This window comes from Rhipicephalus microplus, chromosome 5 (genome assembly GCF_043290135.1).
Source record: "Rhipicephalus microplus isolate Deutch F79 chromosome 5, USDA_Rmic, whole genome shotgun sequence".
NCBI classification, from domain to species: domain Eukaryota; kingdom Metazoa; phylum Arthropoda; class Arachnida; order Ixodida; family Ixodidae; genus Rhipicephalus; species Rhipicephalus microplus.
The window spans coordinates 40,323,091-40,345,393 of record NC_134704.1 but is presented as its reverse complement, the minus strand read 5'-3'; the positions used below and the strand labels follow the sequence as shown (position 1 = coordinate 40,345,393).

At 45.0% G+C, this 22,303-nt stretch overlaps 1 protein-coding gene across 1 annotated transcript; it reads right to left on the bottom strand.

The window, feature by feature from the left end:
- Positions 1-1,197: 1,197 nt before the first annotated feature.
- Positions 1,198-21,200, bottom strand: LOC142817479 (uncharacterized). Its single transcript, XM_075894493.1, has 5 exons — positions 21,146-21,200; positions 10,854-10,906; positions 10,628-10,742; positions 5,710-5,799; positions 1,198-1,253 (listed from the first exon to the last, which is right to left on the bottom strand). Exons 1-5 carry the CDS (start codon positions 21,198-21,200, stop codon positions 1,198-1,200), a joined length of 369 nt encoding a protein of 122 aa, XP_075750608.1.
- Positions 21,201-22,303: the final 1,103 nt, after the last annotated feature.

Here is a 22,303-nt window from a genome sequence, read left to right as displayed (position 1 = left end):
CGGTGAAGTAATGGAAAACGATTATCTATTATTTATTTCGCCTGCGCATGACGCATCACGCGGAAGCAGACATGAACAATAGGCACGGTGTAAGAAGTAGTCAATAAGAGCGGAGAAAGCGTCGTGCCATTTCCTGCTCGTATTGGTTACGGGCAGATTATTATGCCATATCCTGCTCGTATTATTTTACGCTAGACTTAAAACACAAAAGAAGGGAGCGCTAGCTGCTGCTTCTATAATGCATACTTTCAGTGTATATGTATACATAAGAGAATCGAAATACTTGCTTGTCTTAACCACACCACTGAGGGGAAGAAATATTTGTATGTACCCAGCGGTGCTGCCTACAATTACTTCCGTGGTGGTAGACCGTGATGGTAGGCCGTGGCAGGATGTAAGAGTTAGGCAGCATTCGGCAGGAGTGTCAAAGTTTTCCGCTGTAATAACAATATTGATTACGCACTCCTTCTGCGTTGCTCTGGCTAATGATGATTGAATTCAAGTTATGTGCTCTTATGCTTCTCTTTTCATAAGTAGAAATGAGTTTCCTGGTGTGATGGATATATGTTGTTGTCTAAAACACAGTTGCAGGAAACTACCCGTATTGGTTAAGTTTCGCCATCGTTTTCCTATCGGCTTGTTTGCAGAGCGCGATCCTTATTGAAGTGCTTTCACTGTAGCTGCTACTATGCCCTTCAGAAACTTTAAGAAAAAAGTAAAAAAAAAAACACTTTTACAAGAAAAAAAGGAAACAGAGCAAAGTATAGAGGACCAATTTATCTTTGGTTTCTAACATGAAGTTTGCAGTGGTAAGCAAACTCGCCGTGTTTACATTTCTATATTATATTAGCTGATTTTGAAAGCTTCATTTCCTGACAATTGAAAGACGTACTAACGTGCCGCAAAAGCTCTGGTACTGTTATTTCACTGCTAAAAAAAGAGAAAAACCTAATGCATTATCTTTCTTCTATACGTTTTATTTTTCAACTAAAAACTTTAGAACATTTAAAGTTCCCGTCTGATGCTTTCGCAATGGTCAAAAAAGTAATGAAAATATTTTCAGTACAGCAATTATCTTTGACGCGTGGAGCTACCCTAGAAAGATCATAAGGAATGGTTCAAGAAGTTTATCTTCATAATCTTGTTTCAAATTGATGTGCGTATTCGTTCGCACAATTGCTGAATGGCTAATGATCGTCAGTAACAAACACCTTCTGTGAAGGCAAACACATTCACTTCAAAGAGAGTGAGGGCTACGAAAAAGCAAAACGCAGCAGAAAAAGTGCTTTGCCCCCATCTCAATATTATCAACCTTTATAGAGATGTAAGTACCTCCGTGTACTCAGATTTGGGTGCACGTTAAAGAACCCCAGGTGGTCAAAATTTCCGGAGCCCTCCACTACGGCGTCTCTCATAATCAAATAGTGGTTTTGGGACGTTAAACGCCACAAATAAATTAATCAAAATCAGAGATGTAAGTACCAGGTGAATTCGTTCGAAAAAAAAGTTAAAGTGAACGCTAATCTAAATTTTCTCGGCTGCGATTACGTCAACTCTTGAAGTCACGTACCTTGTTGTTTTGAAAATTAACTGCTGGGAATCTATAACCTATGTAGCTCGAACTCGAATAAGATACCTTTTTTTACAAAAAAAAACAAACTCACTTACAAGAGAGAGAGAGAGAGAGAGAGAGAAAGAAAAAGACACCAGGCCTGCGTGGAATCCGAAGCGCAATCACAGCGGAAACAGCAAGAGTATTCTTTCTATTGTCTTTTCCAAACACTCCTGGTATAAACTTTATACGTACAAATGTATAACACCCACCATGTAATAAATCATCAAAATTCATGTCGAGTAGTGTAGACCACACTAAGCCATTTTTCTTTGTTCCGCGGACAAGCGAAATACCTATTTCACATGACGTGTTTGTAAACGGCTTGAAGTACTGTCCTCAACAGCAGTCAGTGTGTTTTTTTTATGTCGTTTTCCATCCACGAAGCTTTATGCAATTTTTCTTGTGCGTCATAACCTTCTAAACAAAACAATATAGTATATAATTAGTATAACTAAATGGTCCACTTAATAAGACACTCTCTAAGGCATTTCAATGCCTTTTGTCGCGTTTTCCCCCCTAATCCCCGAATGCAAAAAAAAAAGTTCCGCTTTGGCACCATACACCAAATTAACCAAACTTTTGGTGGTATTAACAAAATAAATACATAAGTTGTTGTACTGACGTCAGATTAGCTTCATGCGCGGTTCAAAAAATTTGGCTGAGCAGAATTTTGCGCCTTTTTGACGAATCACGAACACACCGAGATCAGTCACGTGATACTGCCTACGCGAATGCAGCGACCAATGAGAAAATTCCACACATAAAAAGATAGGCAGCTATAGCACCTATCGCTGAAATACAGAAACAAACAAAAGTAGTTTTCTTTTTTATTAGCTACAAAGTCAGAATGTCGCGTTTTACCCCGTGTTTAATTTTCCCATTCTATCGTAATGATTGAAATGGAAGTGCTTTTTTGACAGCTAATTAGTCAATAGCGGGCTAGCGAAGTCAAGCAGGCTTTCCAAAATAAAACTTTCAATGGACTGCTTCGAGCCGTTACAAAAACAGATCGCCTTTCTTCTCAACCGAGGGCTGCTTGATTGTACTGTTTTCACTCCAAGTGTTCTACTAGCCGATGCATATTGTGCACTCTTATAATTAATCTTCAGTTTTGTATATTTTTCTTGCTAAAATAATAGCAGTAGCCAATACCGGCATAAACAGACCAACCTCTCCTATAAAAATTTTAATTGAAAAAGCACGAAACTGCCTGTCATGTCAATGTAACAGGAAACAATAACAACAAACAATCGCTGAGTTCATGCCCTGCGTTTCTACTCCACAGAACAAGAGAAAATGTTTTCGAGTATTTCCTTACTCCCCTTAAAAATCAGATTGAGAGACGAGCTTGTTTCGCAATGTCAGACTTGACCTCTTGAAATTAAAAGAACAAAAGGCCACTCTGCAAGTCTTTACAGGCTCACAGAAACACGTTGAAGTGGACTGACATCTGCGATGGAAAAAACGTCGAGCTATTATGTGCGGGACCACTTTTCTTGTTTCTCATGGGTAAATTAAAAACCACCTGTCAATGGCAGAAAGATAATTAATCTCGGGACGTCGACACGAGAATGGGTTACAATGCTCGGCGATAGCTTTTCTTGACAGCACTTTGTAAGGTACTGAAACAAAGCTTTCGTCTTCTATATACCGCGCCAACAAATAGTACCTAATATGCTCATAATTTTCTCAATTACGTTGCTGAAATAAATTCTGTTTTATTTATTATGATACTCAAGCACTTGCGCGAAGTCGTAGGTAAGGCACAATTATCGTTCACCTTGCAAGAGTGCCTTCCGCTTTTTTTCTTCTGTCTGGACGTCTGTCTTGACGCCTGTCTGTCTGAACGTCTGTCCAACGTCTGTTTTGACGTCTGTCATGACGTCATTCCTGACGTCTGTCTGTCTAGACGTCTGTCCTGACGTCTTTCATGACGTCTGTCTGGACGTCTGACTGCACGTCTGTCTTGACGTATGTCTTGACGTCTCTCTGTCTGGACGTCTGTCCTGACGTCTGTCTTGACGTCTGTCTGTCTGGACGTCTGTCTGGACGTCTGTCTTGACGTCTGTCTGGACGTCTGTCTTGACGCCTGTCTGTCTGAACATCTATCTGTCTTGACGTCTGTCCTGACGTCTGTCTGGACGTCTGTCTTGACGTCTGTCTGGACCTCTTTCTTGACGTCTTACTGTCTGGACGTCTCTCTTGTCGTCTGTCTGTCTGGACGTCTGTCTGGACATCTATCTTGACGTCTGTCTTGACGTCTGCCTTGACGTCTGTCATGACGTCTGTTTGAACGTCTGTCTGTCTGGATGTCTGTCTGGACGTATGTCATGACGTCTGCCTGGACGTCTGTCCTGACGACTGTCTGTCTGGACATCTGTCTGTTCTTACGTCTGTCTTGACGTTTGTCTGGACGTCTGACTGGACCTCTGTCTGGACGTCTGTCATGACGTCTGTCTAGACGTCTGTCTGGACGTCTGTCCTGACGCCTGTCTGTCTGGACACCTGTATGTCTTGACGTCTGTCTGGACGTCTGTCCTGACGTCTGTCATGACGTGATTCTGGACGTCTGTCTGGACGTTTGTCTTGACATCTGTCTGGACGTCTGTCTTGACGGATGTCTTGACGTCTGTCGTGACGTATGTCTGGACGTCTATCTGGGCGTCTGTCTTGACGGCTGTCTGTCTGAACATCTGTCCTGACGTCTGTCCTGACGTCTGTCTGGACGTCTGTCTGGACGCCTGTCTGTCTGGACATCTGTCTGTTTTGACGTCTTTCTGGACATCTCTCTTGACGTCAGTCTGGACGTCTGTCTTGACGTCTGTTTGTCTGAACGTCTGTCTTGACGTCTGTCATGACGTCTCTCCGGACGTCTGTCTGTCTGGACGTCTGCCTAAACGTCTGTCCTGCGTCTGTCTGGACGTCTGTCTTGATGTCTGTCTAGACATCTGTCTTGACGTCTGTCTTGACGTCTGCCTTGACGTCTGTCATGACGTCTGTCTGGACGTCTGTCTGGACGTCTATCTTGACATCTGTCTGTCTGGACGTCTGTCTTGACGTCTGTCCTGAGGTCTGTCTGGGCGTCTGTTTTGACGTCTGTCTGACTGGACGTCTGTCTGGACGTCTGTCTTGACGTCTGTCTGGACATCTGTCTTGATGTCTGTCTTGACGTCTGCCTTGACGTCTGTTATGACGTCTGTTTGGACGTCTGTCTGTCTGGACGTCTGTCTGGACGTCTGTCATGACATATGTCCTGACGTCTGTCTGGACGTCTGTCTGTCTGGACGTTTGTCATGACGTCTGTCTTGACGTCTGTCTGGACATCTGTCTTGACGTCTGTCTTGACGGCTGTTTGGACGTCTGTCTGTCTGGCCATCTGTCTGGCTGTCTCTCTTGACGTCTGTCTGTCTGGACGTCTGTCCTGACGTCTGTCTGGACGTCTGTCTTGACGTCTGCCGTGACGTCTGTTATGACGTCTGTTATGACGTCTGTCTGTCTGGACGTCTGTCTTGACGTCTGCCTTGACGTCTGTTATGACGTCTGTTTGGACGTCTGTCTGTCTGGACGTCTGCCTTGACGTCTGTCTTTCTGGACGTCTGTCTTAACGTCTGTCTGGACGTCTGTCTGGGCATCTGTCTTGACGTCTGTCTTGACGTCTTTCTGCCTGGATGTCTGTCTGGACGTCTGTCTTGAAGTCTGTCTGTCTGGACGTCTGTCATGACGTCTGTCTTGACGTCTGTCTGGACATCTGTCTTAACGCCTGTCTTGACGTCTGCCTTGACGTCTGTCATGACGTCTGTCTGGACGTCTGTCTGTCTGGACGTCTGTGTGGATGTCTGTCCTGACGTCTGTCTTTCTGGACGTCTGTCTGTACGTCTGTCTTGACGTCTGTCTGGACGTCTGTCCTGACATCTGTCTTGACGTCTGTCTGTGCGTCTGTTTGTCAGGACGTCTGCCTTGACGTCTTTCTGTCTGGACGTTTGTCATGACTTCATTCTGGGCGTCTGTCTGTCTGGACGTCTGTCCTGACGTCTGTCTGGACGTCTGTCTTGACGACTGTCCGTCTGGACGTCTGTCATGACGTCTGTCTAGACGTCTGTCTGGACGTCTGTCCAGACGTCTGTCCTGACGTCTGTCCTGACGTCTGTCTGGACGTCTGTCTTGACGTCGGTCTGTCTGGACATCTGTTTGTCCTGACATCTGTCTTGACGTCTGTCTGGACGTCTGTCTGGACGTCTGTCATGACGTCTGTCTTGACGTATGTCTTAACGCCTGTCTTGACGCCTGTCTTGACGTCTGTCTGGACGCCTGTCTTGACGTCTGTCTTGACGTCTGTCTGGACGTCTGTCTTGACGTTTGTCTTGACGTCTGTCTGTCTGGACGTCTGTCCTGACGTCTGTCAGGACGTCTGTCTGTCAGGACGTCTGTCTTGACGTCTGTCTGGACGTCTGTCTTGACGCCTGTCTGCCGGAACATCTATCTGTCATGACGTCTGTCCTGACGTCTGTCTGGACGTCTGTCTTGACGTCTGTCTTGACGTCTGCCATGACGTATGTCTTGACGTCTGCCTGGACGTCTGTCTGGACATCTGTCTTGACGCCTGTCTGTCGGAACATCTGTCTGTCTTGACTTCTTTCCTGACGTCTTTCTGGACGTCTGTCTTGACGTCTGCCTGGCCATCTGTCTTGACGTCTGTCTGTCTGGACGTCTGTCTTGACGTCTGTCTGGACGTCTGTCCTTCTGGACGTCTGTGTTGACGTCTGTCTGGACGTCTGTCTTGACGTCTGCCTAGACGTCTGTCCTGACGTCTGCCTAGACGTCTGTCCTGACGTCTGTCTTGACGTCTGCCTGGACGTTTGTCTTGACGTCTGTCTGTCTGGACTTCTGTCTGTCTGGACGTCTGTATTGACGTCTGTCTGTCTAAACGTCTGTCCTGACGTTTGTCTTGACGTCTGACTGTCTGGACGCCTGTCTTGACGTTTGTCTTGACGTCTGTCATGACGGCATTCTGGACATCTGTCTGGACGTCTGTCTTGATACATTTCTCGTACAGTGGGCGTCTCTTTTAACTCGTTAGACCTTGTGTCAATTATTGATGGACTTGCGCGCAACATCATCGAGGCCACATGCCAAGCAAGGAAGTGTGCCTTCTGCATACGCAAGGGTATCCCTCCTAAGGAAGTTTGTGCCTCATTCGGAGGTGTTCAACCATCCTGGAGACATGTCAAAAGAGTCTGCAAGATTCTCAAGGCGGAACTTGGGCGTCAGGTGCGTTTGTTTCAAGACTGGCTCCGCGTGGTCCACTACAGTCTTCTTCCGCAATGGCAGGCTGCTCAACACCTTCGATGGCTGAGGCAGCAACTGGGCGTACTCACGGAAGTGAGGTGGAAGCAGGTCCTGAACCCACTGCTCAAGGTGTTTAACAAGCAAAGAAGGGAAGAACAGAAGCGCATTGTGGTGCTACAGGACGCATACATTCCGGTAGAAATCGAGAGATGGCTTCGGAAGGGACCAAAATTTGCCGTCCCGCCTCGTATTTCTGCCCATGAACTTGTCGGACTAAACAGGGACTTGTCTGTGAAGGCCAACCAAGACCGGGACAGATGCCTACAAGATGGTATGAACTGTTTATCGAAATGTGCACCGCATAATCAAGAAAGACCTAAAGTTACAGGCTTGAATAACATCGTGTCGTTCTTTAAAAACCACAAATTAACATTATAGCTAGTCGACAAAGAAGGTTGCTTTGTCGTCATGTCTGAGGGAGCTTACAAAGAAAAGGCTTTAGCGGCTATCAAGAAGAACTTCCGCCCAGTTAAGTTGTGAGCGACTCGCGTTAAGTCTAAGTTCGCTGATTTTTGCAAGAATGCTGGGCTTACAATGTTAGCTAAGAACATAAACAACAGCAAAGGGAGCAACCTGAAAGTTTTTTTCTCGGCCAAGACACACAAACCGGATGTACCTTTTCGCACTATTGTTAGTGAAGGAGGGTCTTGGCAGATTAACGTTAGCAGATTTCTTCAGAGCAAGCTAAAGAATCTCGTGGTGAATGACCCTTGCCGTACGAAGGGCTCAAGTGATGTGTGCGACTTTTTGCGGTCTCGCGTTACCACAGGCAACGCCTTTTCAGTGGATGTTGTAGATCTGTATTATTCCGTGCCACATGAAAAGCTTCTAGCTTCTGTAAAATCCTGCATAGAAGAGAATGGTGACGTCAATTTATCAATGACGCAGGCGTTAATGTAGACAATTCTTTATCGCTTTTAGAACTTCATCTGAATGCAACTTTTAATATGTTTGACGAAAAGCCCTTTCTTCAGCGACAAGGAATCTGCATTGGTTCCTGTGTCGCCCCGGTCTTTTGCGATATATTTTTAGCGGATGTAGATAGGGATTTGGACGATGCTTTTAAAGGGAGGAAGGTTTTAAAGGTTTTTAGGTACGTTGACGATTTTTTAATTCTTTTAGATAAACAGGGTGACCTTACATCCCCTGATTTTATTTTAAACGTTTTTGTAAGACTAGGACGAGGGCTTTCTTTTACTGTCGAATTGCCTCAAGAAGCTTGTCTGCAGTTTTTAGACTTACGCCTCACGTGGAACGATGAGAATATGTGCTGGTCTTATCATCCTCGTGTTGAGAAGCAGCTGTTGCCGTACGATTCTGCCCACTCAAAGATTGTGAAGAGGGGCGTTGCGTCTCTTTGCTTAGAATCAGCGCTAAAAAGGTCGTGCCCACACAGCATGAAACTTAGTTTCCTTAATCAGGTGAGCCGACTAGAGGCTGCTGGGTTCCCTCGATTGGTCATTACGGCCGTTGCTGAATCACTTCTGCAGAAGTTTAAACGTGGAACACGGGAAGCGATGACTGCTACCCAGCCCTTAAGGATTAGGCCACAAGTTTTGCCATCTATCCATAAGGTCTCGCACAACCTTAAGAAAGTCGCGGCCAGGCACGGCGTACCGATGGTGTTTTCCGCACCAGAAAAAATTGGAAGACTGTGCCAAAGTGTGTACGATAGAAAGAAGCGCGGCTGTCAGAAGAAACATGAGAGGGCCTTTGTTAAGTGTTTCATGGGGGTTGTGTACTCCATACCCTTATCCTGCGGAAAAGTGAACATTGGCCAAACCAAACGGTGTATTAATGACCGATTAAGGGAACACGCCCAAAAATTAACGAAAAGAGATGACAAGTATGCGCACCTGGTTGCGCATGTCATCTCGTGTGGTTCTGACGCACGATTTTCTGAAACGAAGATTCTGGGCAGAAGCGCTAATGAAACTGCACGTGAAGTGTTAGAAGCCTTTTTCGTAAAAAAAATAAAGATAACTGTGTAAGCGCCCCTTCAATTTCGTTGTTACCAAGTGAACTTCAGTTTATCGCTCTAAGGCGATGACATTAATTAACTGTATGTTTTGATAATGTATGCTGTTGGCCTTTTTTGGTGTGTGTGCGCACAATGTGTCCTGTATATATTCAAGTCTTCGAGCTATGAATAAATCAGTTGGAAGTGAGCGCTGTGTGTTTGATGCATGGGTGTGTGCGTGTGTGAGTGATCGTGTCAAGTTTTCGCGCTCTAATTACTTTTAGGAATGAAGTGAGCATGCACGTGCACGTGGCATTTGTAAGCTTTCCCGAAGACAGTAAACTTTATCGAACAGTGAAACAAAAAAAAAATAATAAAATAAATGAATGTCCCTTCACCTCCGAGTTTCGATGTGTCTGTACCACCGAAAAAATATTAACAACGAACAGCGAATAGACATGAAAACAGCGGAAATTTTGATGTCGCTTCTGTATTCCGAGTGAGCGTTGTGAGAAGGGTTGCTACTCGACAATTATCCAGCCCAGTCTTCCGCCAATATAGAATGTTTTCAAGGTGAAAAGTACATGTACCACGAGTGAAGGAAGTTTTCTAGATTTGGCGAGACCTGTAGGTGTCAACATGAGGGAGGCAAAAAAACATGAGGTATGCAAAAAAAAGTCTATGAGAAGCTGCTCAAAAGTTGCGTGACACTCAAGTGAATGAGCGTGCACAGTCGGTAAGCCAAAAGTCACAAGACCTCGCAAGACGTCAGAAATGACGTCGCAATACGCCAGAGTTTGTAACGTCATAGCACTGTCATCGTGACGTCGCCTGATGACGCCGTCACATGACATCTTCGCTTGGTCATAAGCAAGACGATCACGTAAGCTCACGGAAACGACCACGCAATTTTTTTCCGCCTAGCGGTGGTGGAATGTATACTAAGCTGTCAACGCCTAGGTTGCCAAACGGCATGATGTCGTCCTCGTCACGGGATGCGCATACATCCCTGTAATGCGACCAAGATTTGTCCCGCCTGTTCTTACGAATTCCCCTTGACAAGCGTTAATTCATTGCAGCCTAGTAGAACTAAATAAGCTTTGAAGCTAATTTTCATAATAAATGTAGGTGGGTGCGCTAACACGGACACAAGCGAAGCCTTGTTGTTTGCACCTTTTCTTTTGCGTCCTTGTTTGAAGACGTATCTCTTTTATCATGTATCCCTACCAACTGCTCTTGTTTTAGTTTATATTCTGTATTGGTACACCACTGGCATGTGAGGCCGGTAATCACGCCCATATGTACTCTACAATGTTATCGTGCTTTTGGGTCATGAGAACCTCCAAAATAAAAAAAAAGTTTGGGAGCCCTTTTCTTATTGTGGAAATTGTTAGGTTGGTATGTGGGGTTTGACGCCCCAAAACAACCATATGATTATGAGAGACGCCATAGTGGAGGGCTCAGAAAATTTAGAACACCCGGGTTCTTTAATGCTCACCCAATTCTGAGCTCACGGGCTTACAGCATTTTCACCTCCGTCGAGGATGCAGCCGCCGCAGCCGGGATTTGATTCCGTGACTTGCGGGTCAGCAGCCGAGTACCTTAGCCACTAGGCCTCCGTGGCGGGGCCTTATTGGGAAAATTTGGGCAAGTGAAGCCTGGTGAGTCCGTGCCTGACCTATTCTATTTTCCCATTGAAAATTTCCTTCTTTTTCCTTCTTTCTCTTTCTTTCTCTCTTTCCTTTCTTCTTTTCTTTTTTCCATCATTTCCTTCCTCTCTTTCTTCTCTCTCTCGTTCTCTCTAACTATTTTTCTTTCTTTCTTCGTCTCTTCATTACCCCTCTTCTTTCTTCCTTTAAATCTCTGCTTTCTTTCCTTCCAAATTTCTTATCTTAATTTTTCTTTTTATTTTTTTCTCCTCCTTTCTCTTGCTTTTCTTTCCATCTTTCTGTCTTTTTTCTTTTGTTTCCTTTCCTTATCTCTTTCTGTCGTTGTTCCTCTTTTTTGTCTATTTCTCTCCTTCCTTCTTTCTTTATTTCTTCCTCAACGTTTTTCTTTCCACCTTTCTTGTTTCCTTCACTTCTTATTCATTTCTTATGTCTATCGCATGGTGGAATTCTTCGTCCTGATCTTTTTCTTCCTCCATGCCGTGAATGGGACCTTCGCCCAGAGTGCTTAGATGCGCAACACTCTTGTAGCTACACGGCAACGACAGTCATACGTGAAATAATGAAACACGGTAATGAAAAAGAAAAATATGGTCAATCTCCCTAAAGGGAACCCTGATAGAATGCGAAGCAGCAGCGGTGCGCACGGCATTGACCTGGTTGAAACGGGCGTCGACGCGGGTAATGGAAGAACGGTTTGAAGCGAAACTCGGTGTAGCGTTTACTCGAGTGAACGTTTGTTTGAAACGCAAAGACACGGGAGGTGGGTTGAGGTTCCTGTAAGTTCAATTGCCGAAAGACTGTTCGCTCGATGTGCGCTCGAACATTGTGAGCGGTGGAGAGGGTGAAGCGAGAGATGAGACTTGGTAACATGCAGGCTAGGGAGAGAATGATGCCAACGCGCGTGCACTGCGATGGAAGGCGTGACCTACTTGGCACCGCCCCTAACCTGCGGCCAGGAGAGCGTCGTGTGGACGGAGGTACAGTGCTACGCAGGCTTGTCAAAGAGCTGCTTCTCATCTAAAATGAATCATGGGACAAGGTGAAAGAACAGGTGGTCTCTATAAAAAATCAGATTTTCGATTCAGAAACGGCTGATCGCTCACAAGACTACGGTGGAAAAAACAGGCCCCGGATCTGCATGTTACACTGCAAGTGTCGTCGAAAGACGGTTGTCTTGCGTCTGGAGAGAGTGAACAAAACATTTATTTGACGTTCTGCGCAAGAGAATCGGTGAATGGTATTCTGGAGGCGCTGCGTTGGAGTGCTTCGAGCGTGCAGCGGAGGCGATCGAGCGCATCGAGGCACGTTATACACGAGCGCCATCAGACATTTATCTTCGAAGACGAAGGAAGGTATTCGCACCTGTGGAGAAAGGTGCGAGTCATTCTCGGAGGCGATAAGGTGTAGAACGCAAAGTGACGGACAGGTGCCACCACCATCTCGTTTTAGCAAAGCGTTGGTAACACTTCGTCGCGTCGCGCTGCCAGCGCAGCGTGTTTAACGCTACCTTCCTTAAAATTACTTGTGTGTGCCTTCTCTAGTATAAAAGCGCATATACAAAACATCGACGTGTTGTTATGGTACCTCAGATATGCGCAACGATTGTTTTTAAAGACGATAGTCTTTCTTGGGGACCTTCGACGCAAAAACTTTGATCTGTCTGTCTATCTGTCTGTCTGTACATTTGTCCGTTTGTCCACCATTACCGCGATTTGGGTACTCTAAACAGGACCATCCGATACCTCGAACGGCCGACCCCATCTGCAGCACCCATCAATGTTGCTCAGGAATCAGCGTTCATAGGTGTGCGATTGTCAATTAAAAAGCAATTATTGAACATATCTGAGGCATAATAACAACACGTATATATTCTGCATATTCATATTTTACTAGAAAAGGCATACATAAGTAATTTTAAGGACCGTAGCGCTTATCACGCTGCCCTGACCATGCAACGTTTGCACGGAATTGCGAGTGTTTCCAGTGCTTTGCTAAGAAGACCCGGTGGTGGCCCCTACCCGTCGCCTTGCGTTCTACACGTTGTCACCTCTGAGACGCGCACGCCCGTCTCAGAGACACGCATTTTGCTTTCTAAAAAAAAAAAAAACTGCCAGATGGCACTAATGTCTCACGAGTGACGTGACTTGATGCGCTCGTTCGCCTTCGCTGCACGCTCGAGGCACTCTAACGCAGCGCTTCCGAAATGCCATTCACCGATTTTCTTGCGCAGAACATCAACTCTCTTCACACGCAATACAAGATTTGCAGATTACATGCAGATACGTGGCCATTTTTTATTTGACAATCGCACAAGTATGAACGCTAAACTTTGAGCATTATTGGTGGTTGCTGTGGATAGGGTCGGCCATTTTAGGTATCATTAAGAGCGGACAAACAGACAAATGTACATACATACATACATACATACATACATACATACATACATACATACATACATACATACATACATACATACATACATACATACATACATACATACATACATACATACATACATACATACATACATACATTTAGACAGACAGACAGACAGACAGACAGACAGACAGACAGACAGACAGACAGACAGACAGACAGACAGACCAATTTTTTCCTTCGAAGGTCCCCAAGAAAGACTATCGTCTTTAAAAGCATCAGTTATCGGAAAACGACACATACAGAGACGCAAGAGACCGGCGCTCCTCGGAAGGCCTACTCGAATACACACGTTTCCGTACACTGAATGTCGTCGGATTATTTGCAAATTCTGCTGTCCCATCCACTAGCCCGTAGCGGCTCACTACAAGTAGGACTGGGACGGCTTTCTGCTCTCGCGTAGTAGAAAGCCGCCCCAGTCCTATTTAAGTGCTCTTCAGAACTTTAAATAGTTAAACACTTTTTTTTAAACACATGTGCTGTCCCTGCTCCCACTGGCGCAAGCGCTGCGAGGAGGTTGCAGTGGGCCGCCGCCGTCGCGCGCTCTTCCCGATGCTGGAGCACTTCTACTCAATTGGATCTGCTATCTGTTTTGACAGAGGAGCTCTTATTTCTCAGTGAAGAGGAATACCTTAGGCACTGCTCTTGCTCTTTTGTATATGTCTGTGACGGATGAGTTAAACATGTCGTTCAGCCGACCTGGTATTGGTAGGCTGATGTATCGGTTGGCGTTGGCAGTAATTCCACGCTAATATGTAAATGCACAGAATGTACATATTGGGGCTTTATTTTTTGGCTCTTGTATACATGCAAAATGCATAAGTGTACGTAGCTTTTTGTGACGCATTTTTGTGTGCCTGTGTTTGCGTGAAACGTCGATTGTACAGGTTTCTGTCATCTCATATCCATGTTCATGTAAATGAAGTCTGTTCTGTCGTCATCGTTAACGCATGTCTAACAAGAAAATGTTTTTTTGGAATGTTATTGATAGTAGTGAAAATAAAATTTTCTAAACACAGGAATGCGCAATTTCTGACCAGTGCTCTCAGCCGGGACAGCATGACTGGAGTGCGTTTAGCGCTATGAAGCGTTCGCAAGTTATTCTAAACACTCAATTTGTACGTTTGCTTACTTATCGTAGCTGGGACAACTTTTGCTCTCCAATAGTTATGTACCAGAACTCTAAACCATGAAAGTTTTTTTTTTCTAAGCACACAAAATGTGCAGCTCATATATACAAGATTTGATTTATAAACAGAGGGCTATAGAGCGATATAGCGCGCGAAAGTGCTGGCAAATGTAACAAAAAATGATAATAACAAAACGTGCCAACGAAATCTTTACAAACGCACCCTTTTTGTGGGAGGATAGGACTATTTTAATAACCTCCCCGTAGTAAGCAGTGAAGTCAATCATGGATATCGCGTCTTCTTTTCCAATAACTCAGGTATGACAACAGTGTTTTATGTAGTGTTCGCGTTCGAAAACAAGAGTATGAACTTTTCTAAAAAACACGTCCGTTGTGTCGGAGAATGATTGTTTCGTAGCGGTGATGCCCCCTATTTGATGCTTACGAGGGTTCGCCGTGTTTCCGGGCTTTATAGCGTGACTCAATTCGACACTTCTTATTAAAGCTGATATCTTGATGCAGAAAAGATGTGTCTCGTTTTACTGAACAAGCATTAAAGTTTAATAACGCGCTTGCTACGGGCACGCAAGTGTTGTTCGCAAAGAATTTCTTCATTTCAAGAGAGCGGTAGGCTGCGTCGTCAAGTTTTAATTCGCTTTGCTCGGCCTCCTATGCGCGTGCCGTCATTTCGGGAAGAGTACTTGACTCTTTCATAGCAGACAACAGACGAGCTGTAAAACGTAGCTGTTTCACTATAGACAAGGTATGTAGTGTAACTTTGTAAGAAGAAAACCGTAGATGTTGAGGCGACGTCAATAAATTACTCTGACAGGAGGGTGTGCGCGCGTGGGCGTTTATGTGTGTGCGTTTGTGTGTGTGTGTGTTTATGCGTTTATGGTCCCGGTTCTGCGTTGGAATTCACGTCATGGATTCAATAAAGAACATTCGTTGTCACTGCTACAACAAAAATTGAAGACTAAAGGCTTGTGGGTGGATGGAAACGAAGAAAGTAGGTGGAATAATCCAAGTTTCGTTTGTCTTAACTGAATCAAGAAAACACTTTCTGTTGTTATTGGCTTTAATTCCTAACTAGATTTAATCAGAATAATATGTCGCCCACACGAGATTCAGACGAAGAAGCCGCAAAATAGCCGCGATGCTTGACCGAAGCCAAGGCTGGGTTCATGCCAATTCTACTAATGAGCTAGGCAATAATTAAGCTATTTGATCTTATCTAAACGGGATTGGTTGCAAAAGACTAGCTCTTCCTCGGACAGGAACTAATATTCGTGGAGTCTGTAGGGGGACCGTCCTATGTACGGCTGACGCAGAAGCCTAGAGCTATAATGTTCCAGCCGCACACAGTCGTACCACGCACGATTAACGTCCCCTATCCGTATAGAATGTCTTAGTGCAGCTACACGGGTTCGGGCGAATAAGGCGACCGGCTAGGTGTACAACAACGACATTTTATTGCTATACGTTAGCAATAGCGCGTAAATGTCGCGTAGAGAGAGAGAGAGAGTACAGAAAACAAGGGTAGACGCTTACACCTTGGTCGTTGTCGTCCTTGACTCGCAGGGGGTTGCGGGTTTGACCTCCTTCTTCCTTGGCCGGTGTCAGAGAGCTTCCGGCTGACGGCACGCTGGTTTTCTTCACCGTCCCGGTTTCTCTCTCCCCGACGAGGCTTTGTTCCTTCGCTGAGGGAATGAAACACGTTCCGTGAGCCGGGAAAGGGGGATCGCGAGCGCCACCCGCAGGGGTGTTCGATCCCTTCGCAAGAGCCTTTATTGACTCTCGAAGGGACAGTCATGTCTCCGCAACTAGGTTGTCGCGCTGCCGTGAAATGGAAAGGGAGGCTGGGCGCACGGGCTCCCTCACAAGCCGAACCACGAGATGTAAGTAGAATAATAAGAATGGGGTGTAGCACATTCGGCAAACACTCTCAAATCATGGCTGGTAGATTGCCACTATCCCCCAAGAGGAAGGTATATAACAGCTGCATCTGGCTGGTACTTACCAACGGAGCGGAAACCTGGAGGCTTACAAAGAGGGCTCAGTTTAAATTGAGGATGACGCAGCGAGCGATGGAAAAGAAAATGATTAGGTGTAACCTTAAGAGACAAGAACAGAGCGGAGTTGATCAGGGAACAAACCGGGGTTAAGGATATCATAGTTGAAATCAAGAAGAAATAGACATGGTCCAGGAATGTAGCGCGTAGGCAGGATAACCACTGGTCAATAGGGTAACTGACTGGATTTTCAGAGAAGGCAAGCGGGTTAGAGGGAGATAGAAAGGTAGGTAGACAGATGAGATTAGGAAGTTTGCGGGTATAAAGTGGCAGCAGCAAGCACAGAACCAAGTTGACTGGCGGATTATGAGAGAGGCCTTTGTCCTGCAGTGGACGTAGTAAGGCTGCTGCTGCTGCTGATGTTGATGAATGGGAATGGTACAAAAATGTTTCCCAGTTGAACATCAAACGGGGAAACCCAGCACAATCCACCAGTACACGAGCTACAAAGGTTCAAGCACAGTTCAAGTTTGTGCAATGGGTTGACACACACCAGTGTAGACAAATATATGCTATACGGTAAAATAAGCAACCAGAACCTTTTGCATTACTGAATCCTTTCTTTCAGCTTACCGCTGCTGTTGCCGCCACTGCACGGTTACACCACCGTTGCCGTTGACGTTTGAAATCAGTTAAAAATAGATATAAAACTTAAGAGGAAGAATCGTGGGATAGGAATATTGCATTCGAAAGCAAGACAGACAGTAACAGATCAGAAAGCAATAACAAAACGCTATCTGTCGCACAATCCTAGCTCTTGCAGCTCCTGGGGGACCACGTTTCTGAAAAGTTTTGGGGTATCTAACACCAAACTGTCTCTACATGCTGCGGAAATGGTGACACTCGCAGGTGAGTTATTGGGGCGAGTTGGCACATCTTGATCTCGTTTACGCTATAAGCATGATAAGCACACTGAAATATGCAGTTGCTTTCATTTCGCAACGTCTTACTACTGAGCAAAATAAAAAAAAGAGTCGGGGCATTAGTGTGCGATTACGCCACCACCAATCAGTGAAAATGGCTATTATTTTAGTAATACTTTCCTACACTTAGTAAATTTTTTTGTGTTTGAACCTGTCCCAGTATTTGTGTCGTCGACCACAAATATAAAACAAGACCAAAAAGAGCCCACTGTGGAAGGCGCAAAGCTGAGAGTGGAAGGCGTTTATTCGCGCTGCTAACGAGTAATTCACGAGAGAACAAAAGAAAAGTGAAAAGAGTTACTTTGCGGAGTATTGCCACACTACACATTAGTCAAGCTTGCCGGAAATTTCCTTTCAGTTATTGCCATTCGCGCTGCCGTGCGTCTCTCCATCATCCCCGTTCTTTTTCTTTCTATCTGAGTTTGTTCGAGTTACGCAAACTATATTTGTCTAGTGCAGTCTCTGCTAAAGACATCAGTGCTGGCAAAATGGTTTAAGAATGGAGAAAAGAACAAGACAGAAAAAAAAGAGCGTCAATTTTCACTGTCTCTTCCCTGTCTGTTCGGCTAGTTTCAAGCATTGCGCAAGGAATAGCATGCCAAACATAGACACCGACTGCAGGTCGGAACAAGTTCTTCTAGATTACATTCTCCGTTCATTTGTCACATGTAAGCACACCTTTTATCAGCACTAAACTCTCAAACTTACATTCATGGCAGAGAGAAAACGTTGCTATTATTTGCGCACTAGCTACTAAGAATTTTTCATTAATCAGAGAAACCGCTGTTTTAATGTAGTTTCCAAAAAGAATGCAAACGATGTTTTGAGCGTCAACTGCTGCTTCCGTTTGCTGCTGCAGCGCATAATAAGTGATTCTCGGGGAAGAAAAAGGGTACCATTTTTATGCCCCATTCTGAAACGCAAAAGTTGTTCGCGTGCTGGGAAGGCATGATGAATAAAGGCGGAAACGACTAGCAGCGGTGTTCGCGAGTTAAATGTTCGGTATTGCTCTTGTCCTCGGAGCTAACATTCCTTACTGGTTACTGAATGTCTTACATTAGCGTTCGCGGTTCCGGAAAAGTGTACAGGTATACGAGGCTGGACCTGTCGGACAAACTGTGACAGAAACTAATTGTCAAAAATAGCGCTTGCCCCCCCCCCCCCCCCCCCATTTTTTTCTCACGCTCACTCTGCGTCAGCTCCTGTTCAAGGAGCGATAAATTGCGGATGATTACCGCTCTTTTGAAAGACCCCGCTCCCCCCACACGCACATTTTGTTGTTGTTTATCACTGACGATGAAGTAATCATTCAGTCAGTGCCTTTGCTGCGCCGCGTAAGTGGAAGTTAGTGCGGCTTACCGCGAGCCTGTTCAGAGCGTATGAGTCCGTGTATAGGCAACTGGAGCATCAGCTTCTAATTAACGCTATAATTTGCAGTTATCTCCGGCATGCAGAAAGCTCAGCTGGCCAGCCTGCATAGTGGACGTAATACTACGCCATCATTCATACTTAACTTCGCATTAGAAGTCTGTGTGCGTGGGCGCTACAACTCAGTGCAGAGTATAGCATATATTAGAGCCTGGTTAACGTGCTTACCTTTCTTCTTTCTCTCACCGCAATAAGGTACTTTAAAGGACATCGTTACCATTGGATAAAAAACCACCAGCGTCGACGTCAAAGTGACGGCGCAGACCCGGCTTACCTGGATTTCTGCATGGAAACTTTCCATTTGGCAGCATCACAAGGGGGCGTTTCGTAAATATTTACTCACTATGCGGGTTCCCTATTCCCGCAAATGACGCCCATTGACGCACTTCAAAGTCGACGAAATCACCAGAAACCTCTGCGATCCGCAAACATCGCCGATCTTACAGGGTGGTATCGCTGAGTAATTCGTCGTCAGCCGCGGCCTACGCAACGGAAGACTTAATTGCTACCCGGATCAAAACTTACAGCTTGCTGTTGCAGCATTTACATGTGATTTTTGCACCTACCGAATAGGCATGAATCATGGGAACCAATCAGCTCCGGAATGATGGTGAGGCGCGCCTTCCTTATCTCATATAAATAAATATGCACACGCATTTGCTATCCGTGCGTCGTACCGAATGCGAAGTTGAACCTATATACTTGTATTGGATATTTTGGAACTGCTTGTTGAAAACATCTGTGTGGACATTATGAAGGGTATTATGAAAAATTTTACTGCTGCCTTCGTAATTTTTCTGAAATAGCAGACACAAAAATATTTAGAGACCTCAATTACGATGCACAAATGAAGCCAGTTATATTTTGTTTATAAGGGAGAACGGAAGTCGAGTATAATGGGTGACTTCAAGTCCTTTCCATGATTCCCACAGTCTATATACAGGAATTAAAATACTAATTACTTCAATTTATTTAAGTACGGCCGTAAGTGGCGTCTCTAGTGATGCTAAGTTGTCCCCTGACAAGGAAAGGGCAGTCATAAAGACAACGTGTAAATGTTGCATTTTTCTTGTTTTCCGGATATTCGGACACATTTCTAGAAACGCCTTGTATATTTGTAATTAAATGGCCATTTAATTCACTACTTAAATTATATGCCCACATTGCTGATGCTGATTACGCTTCGCTAAACTGAAGACCAAGATGCTTCGTCTCATAAACAACTGGAACCTCCGGACCATCATTTTCTCAAAAGCAGCCCTAAATATCTGTCTGTCTGTCTGTCTATCTATCTATCTATCTATCTATCTATCTATCTATCTATCTATCTATCTATCTATCTATCTATCTATCTATCTATCTATCTATCTATCTATCTATCTATCTATCTATCTATCTATCTATCTATCTATCTATCTATCTATCTATCTATCTATCTATCTATCTATCTATCTATCTATCTATCTATCTATCTATCTATCTATCTATCTATCTATCTATCTATCTATCTATCTATCTATCTATCTATCTATCTATCTATCTATCTATCTATCTATCTATCTATCTATCTATCTATCTATCTATCTATCTATCTATCTGTCTGTCTGTCTATCTATCTATCTATCTATCTATCTATCTATCCGTCTGTCCGTCTGTCCGTCTGTCCTTCCGCCCGTCCGTCCGTCTGTCTGTCCGTCCGTCCGTCCGTCTGTCTGTCTGTCCGTCCGTCCGTCCGTCCGTCCATCCATCCATCCATCCATCCATCCATCCATCCATCCATCCATCCATCCATCCATCCATCCATCCATCCATCCATCCATCCATCCATCCATCTAGCCGCCTACGATTTTTAGCTCTCCCGGCCGTTTCGATAATGGTATCGATACCAAACTTGATATGGCATAACATGACTGTATGAAGAACATGTAATTTTTGACAAACATGCCATGTTTATCGCGCTTCATTTGGCCGACAAGCTCTCTTACACTTTTTTACGCCATCTCTTGTTGCTTGTGTGCGTACTACTGCGGGCAAATGTAGCTCGAAAAGCCCGACATACGCTCGATGAAAGGGAGGCGGGGGGCGGAAGTGATTTTAAAATAGGAGAAAAGAAGATATATGTGAGCCCCGCAACCATCTGCAACTAAGTGCGACACCTCAGCAGTTGCTCACGAGGCAATGCGATAAGAATGGATTAGAGTGAGGACTAAAGGTTAAACAAAAGGATTAGGACCCGGTCGAAGGAGTCCGAGGACGGTGTACGACTCGGCGAGAGCTTTACGGCGTCGGGAGATCGCAGACGGCGGGTCGATCAGCGAGCGTTACGCTGGCGCCGGAGATCGCGGGGGCACAACTATTCGGCACGAAATCCAGCAACCGAGTCGTTGACGAAATTGAGAAACCCCAAAGCAAGCACCAGCAGGTGTTCGGCCAACGCGTTGGGAAAGCAGGCGCATTTAGCGTATAGAGAAACCGTTGCCCGACCACGTTGCTCACTCTTTAAATAGAAGCGCACTGAAAGGACGCTTGCGCGACGCTTCAATAACAGATTTTGATTCGCCCACACGTGCCACCTGATCAGTAGCCTGTTGATCCAGCGCCCACGCCTTCACTTCCCGCATCGTTTATGCAGTCTCGCATTGCTCCGGACAGTCCTGCGATATCGTGCGATCACATTTTCTATCCCAGTCTATATACATACACAGAACTATATACGGCAACCAATAGGAGTCGTCCATCATGTTTCCATCAGCTAAGTCTGCCGTATATACATCTTGTTCGTGCCTATGATCCTTTCACTCCTCCCGGCATACTGCAGCATGTCGTGTCGGCGTTGATCTATCAAGGTATAGCTCTGACGCTTCCGTGTGTCCGTTTGCTAACTTGCTTACGATGCACTGGTGTACGCATGTCGCAATTTCCGGCTTGCTCACTTGATGAAGTTTGGAGCACTTTTAGCGGGCCGGGCTGTCGTATTCTGTCAAATGATGTGATCGTATGTTGTCGTCGGAGCTTGGAGAAATGCAGGCAATACTGCGAATAACATAGCCATCTCTAAGCATGAAGAGCGCGCACTTGTTTGTTTGTTTGTTTCCTTGAAATTATGGCTCATGCGCCAAGGCAACATCCTTTTGTTCTTCTAGCGTCTTCATAAAGATATGTGCGTAGCACATTTAGAGGCTCGTGCTGTCATCCGCTTTCATCGCTTGTTGTAACGTTCGTAAAACATCGTATAAGAATAAAAAAAAACGAGGAAGCAAGCGCGAAATAGAAAGAAAAAGGGAAAAAATTAGGCAGAAAAGTAGAAGTAGATTAAAGAAAATGTCAGCTAACGTTTAAAATTGAAAGAAGGCGTTTGTATTAACTCGTGTATGGGTAAATTTCAGAACGGAATGTTACAACGCAATTCGAGAGAAACGTGCCGACACTAATTTGCAGAGTAATTGAAATCTGCACCCCGATCCCGAAGTGCAAAGTTTTCGTTCCGTGGTTACGTTTGCGAAAGGTATAGCCTCATGGGGCACCTCTCGAAGGAAAAAAAAAAAAGCTTAAATAAGACTACAGGCGCGTCCGTGTACATTACCCGGACAAAGCGTGATCAATCACATTGGACGAGCAAATATTTTGAGCACCATTTAGCGATGTCTGGAACGTGTGCAAGGTCATTAAAGAAATATGGGACGAAGACTGCGAGGTCTGCTGTCAAACATCTGGTCCGCGGGCC

Excerpts from the sequence above, each read along its gene's own strand:
- LOC142817479 (XM_075894493.1), bottom strand. The coding sequence starts at position 21,200 with ATGCGGGAAGTGAAGGCGTGGGCGCTGGATCAACAGGCTACTGATCAG. Across the intron at positions 10,743-10,853 it reads ACAGAAAGATGGAAAGAAAA|AAAGAAAGAAAAATAGTTAG; the intron begins GCAAGAGAAAGG and ends GAAGAGACGAAG. Across the intron at positions 5,800-10,627 it reads AGAGAAAGAAGGAAAAAGAA|ATGTCCAGACAGACCGACGT; the intron begins GGAAATTTTCAA and ends CAGGACAAACAG.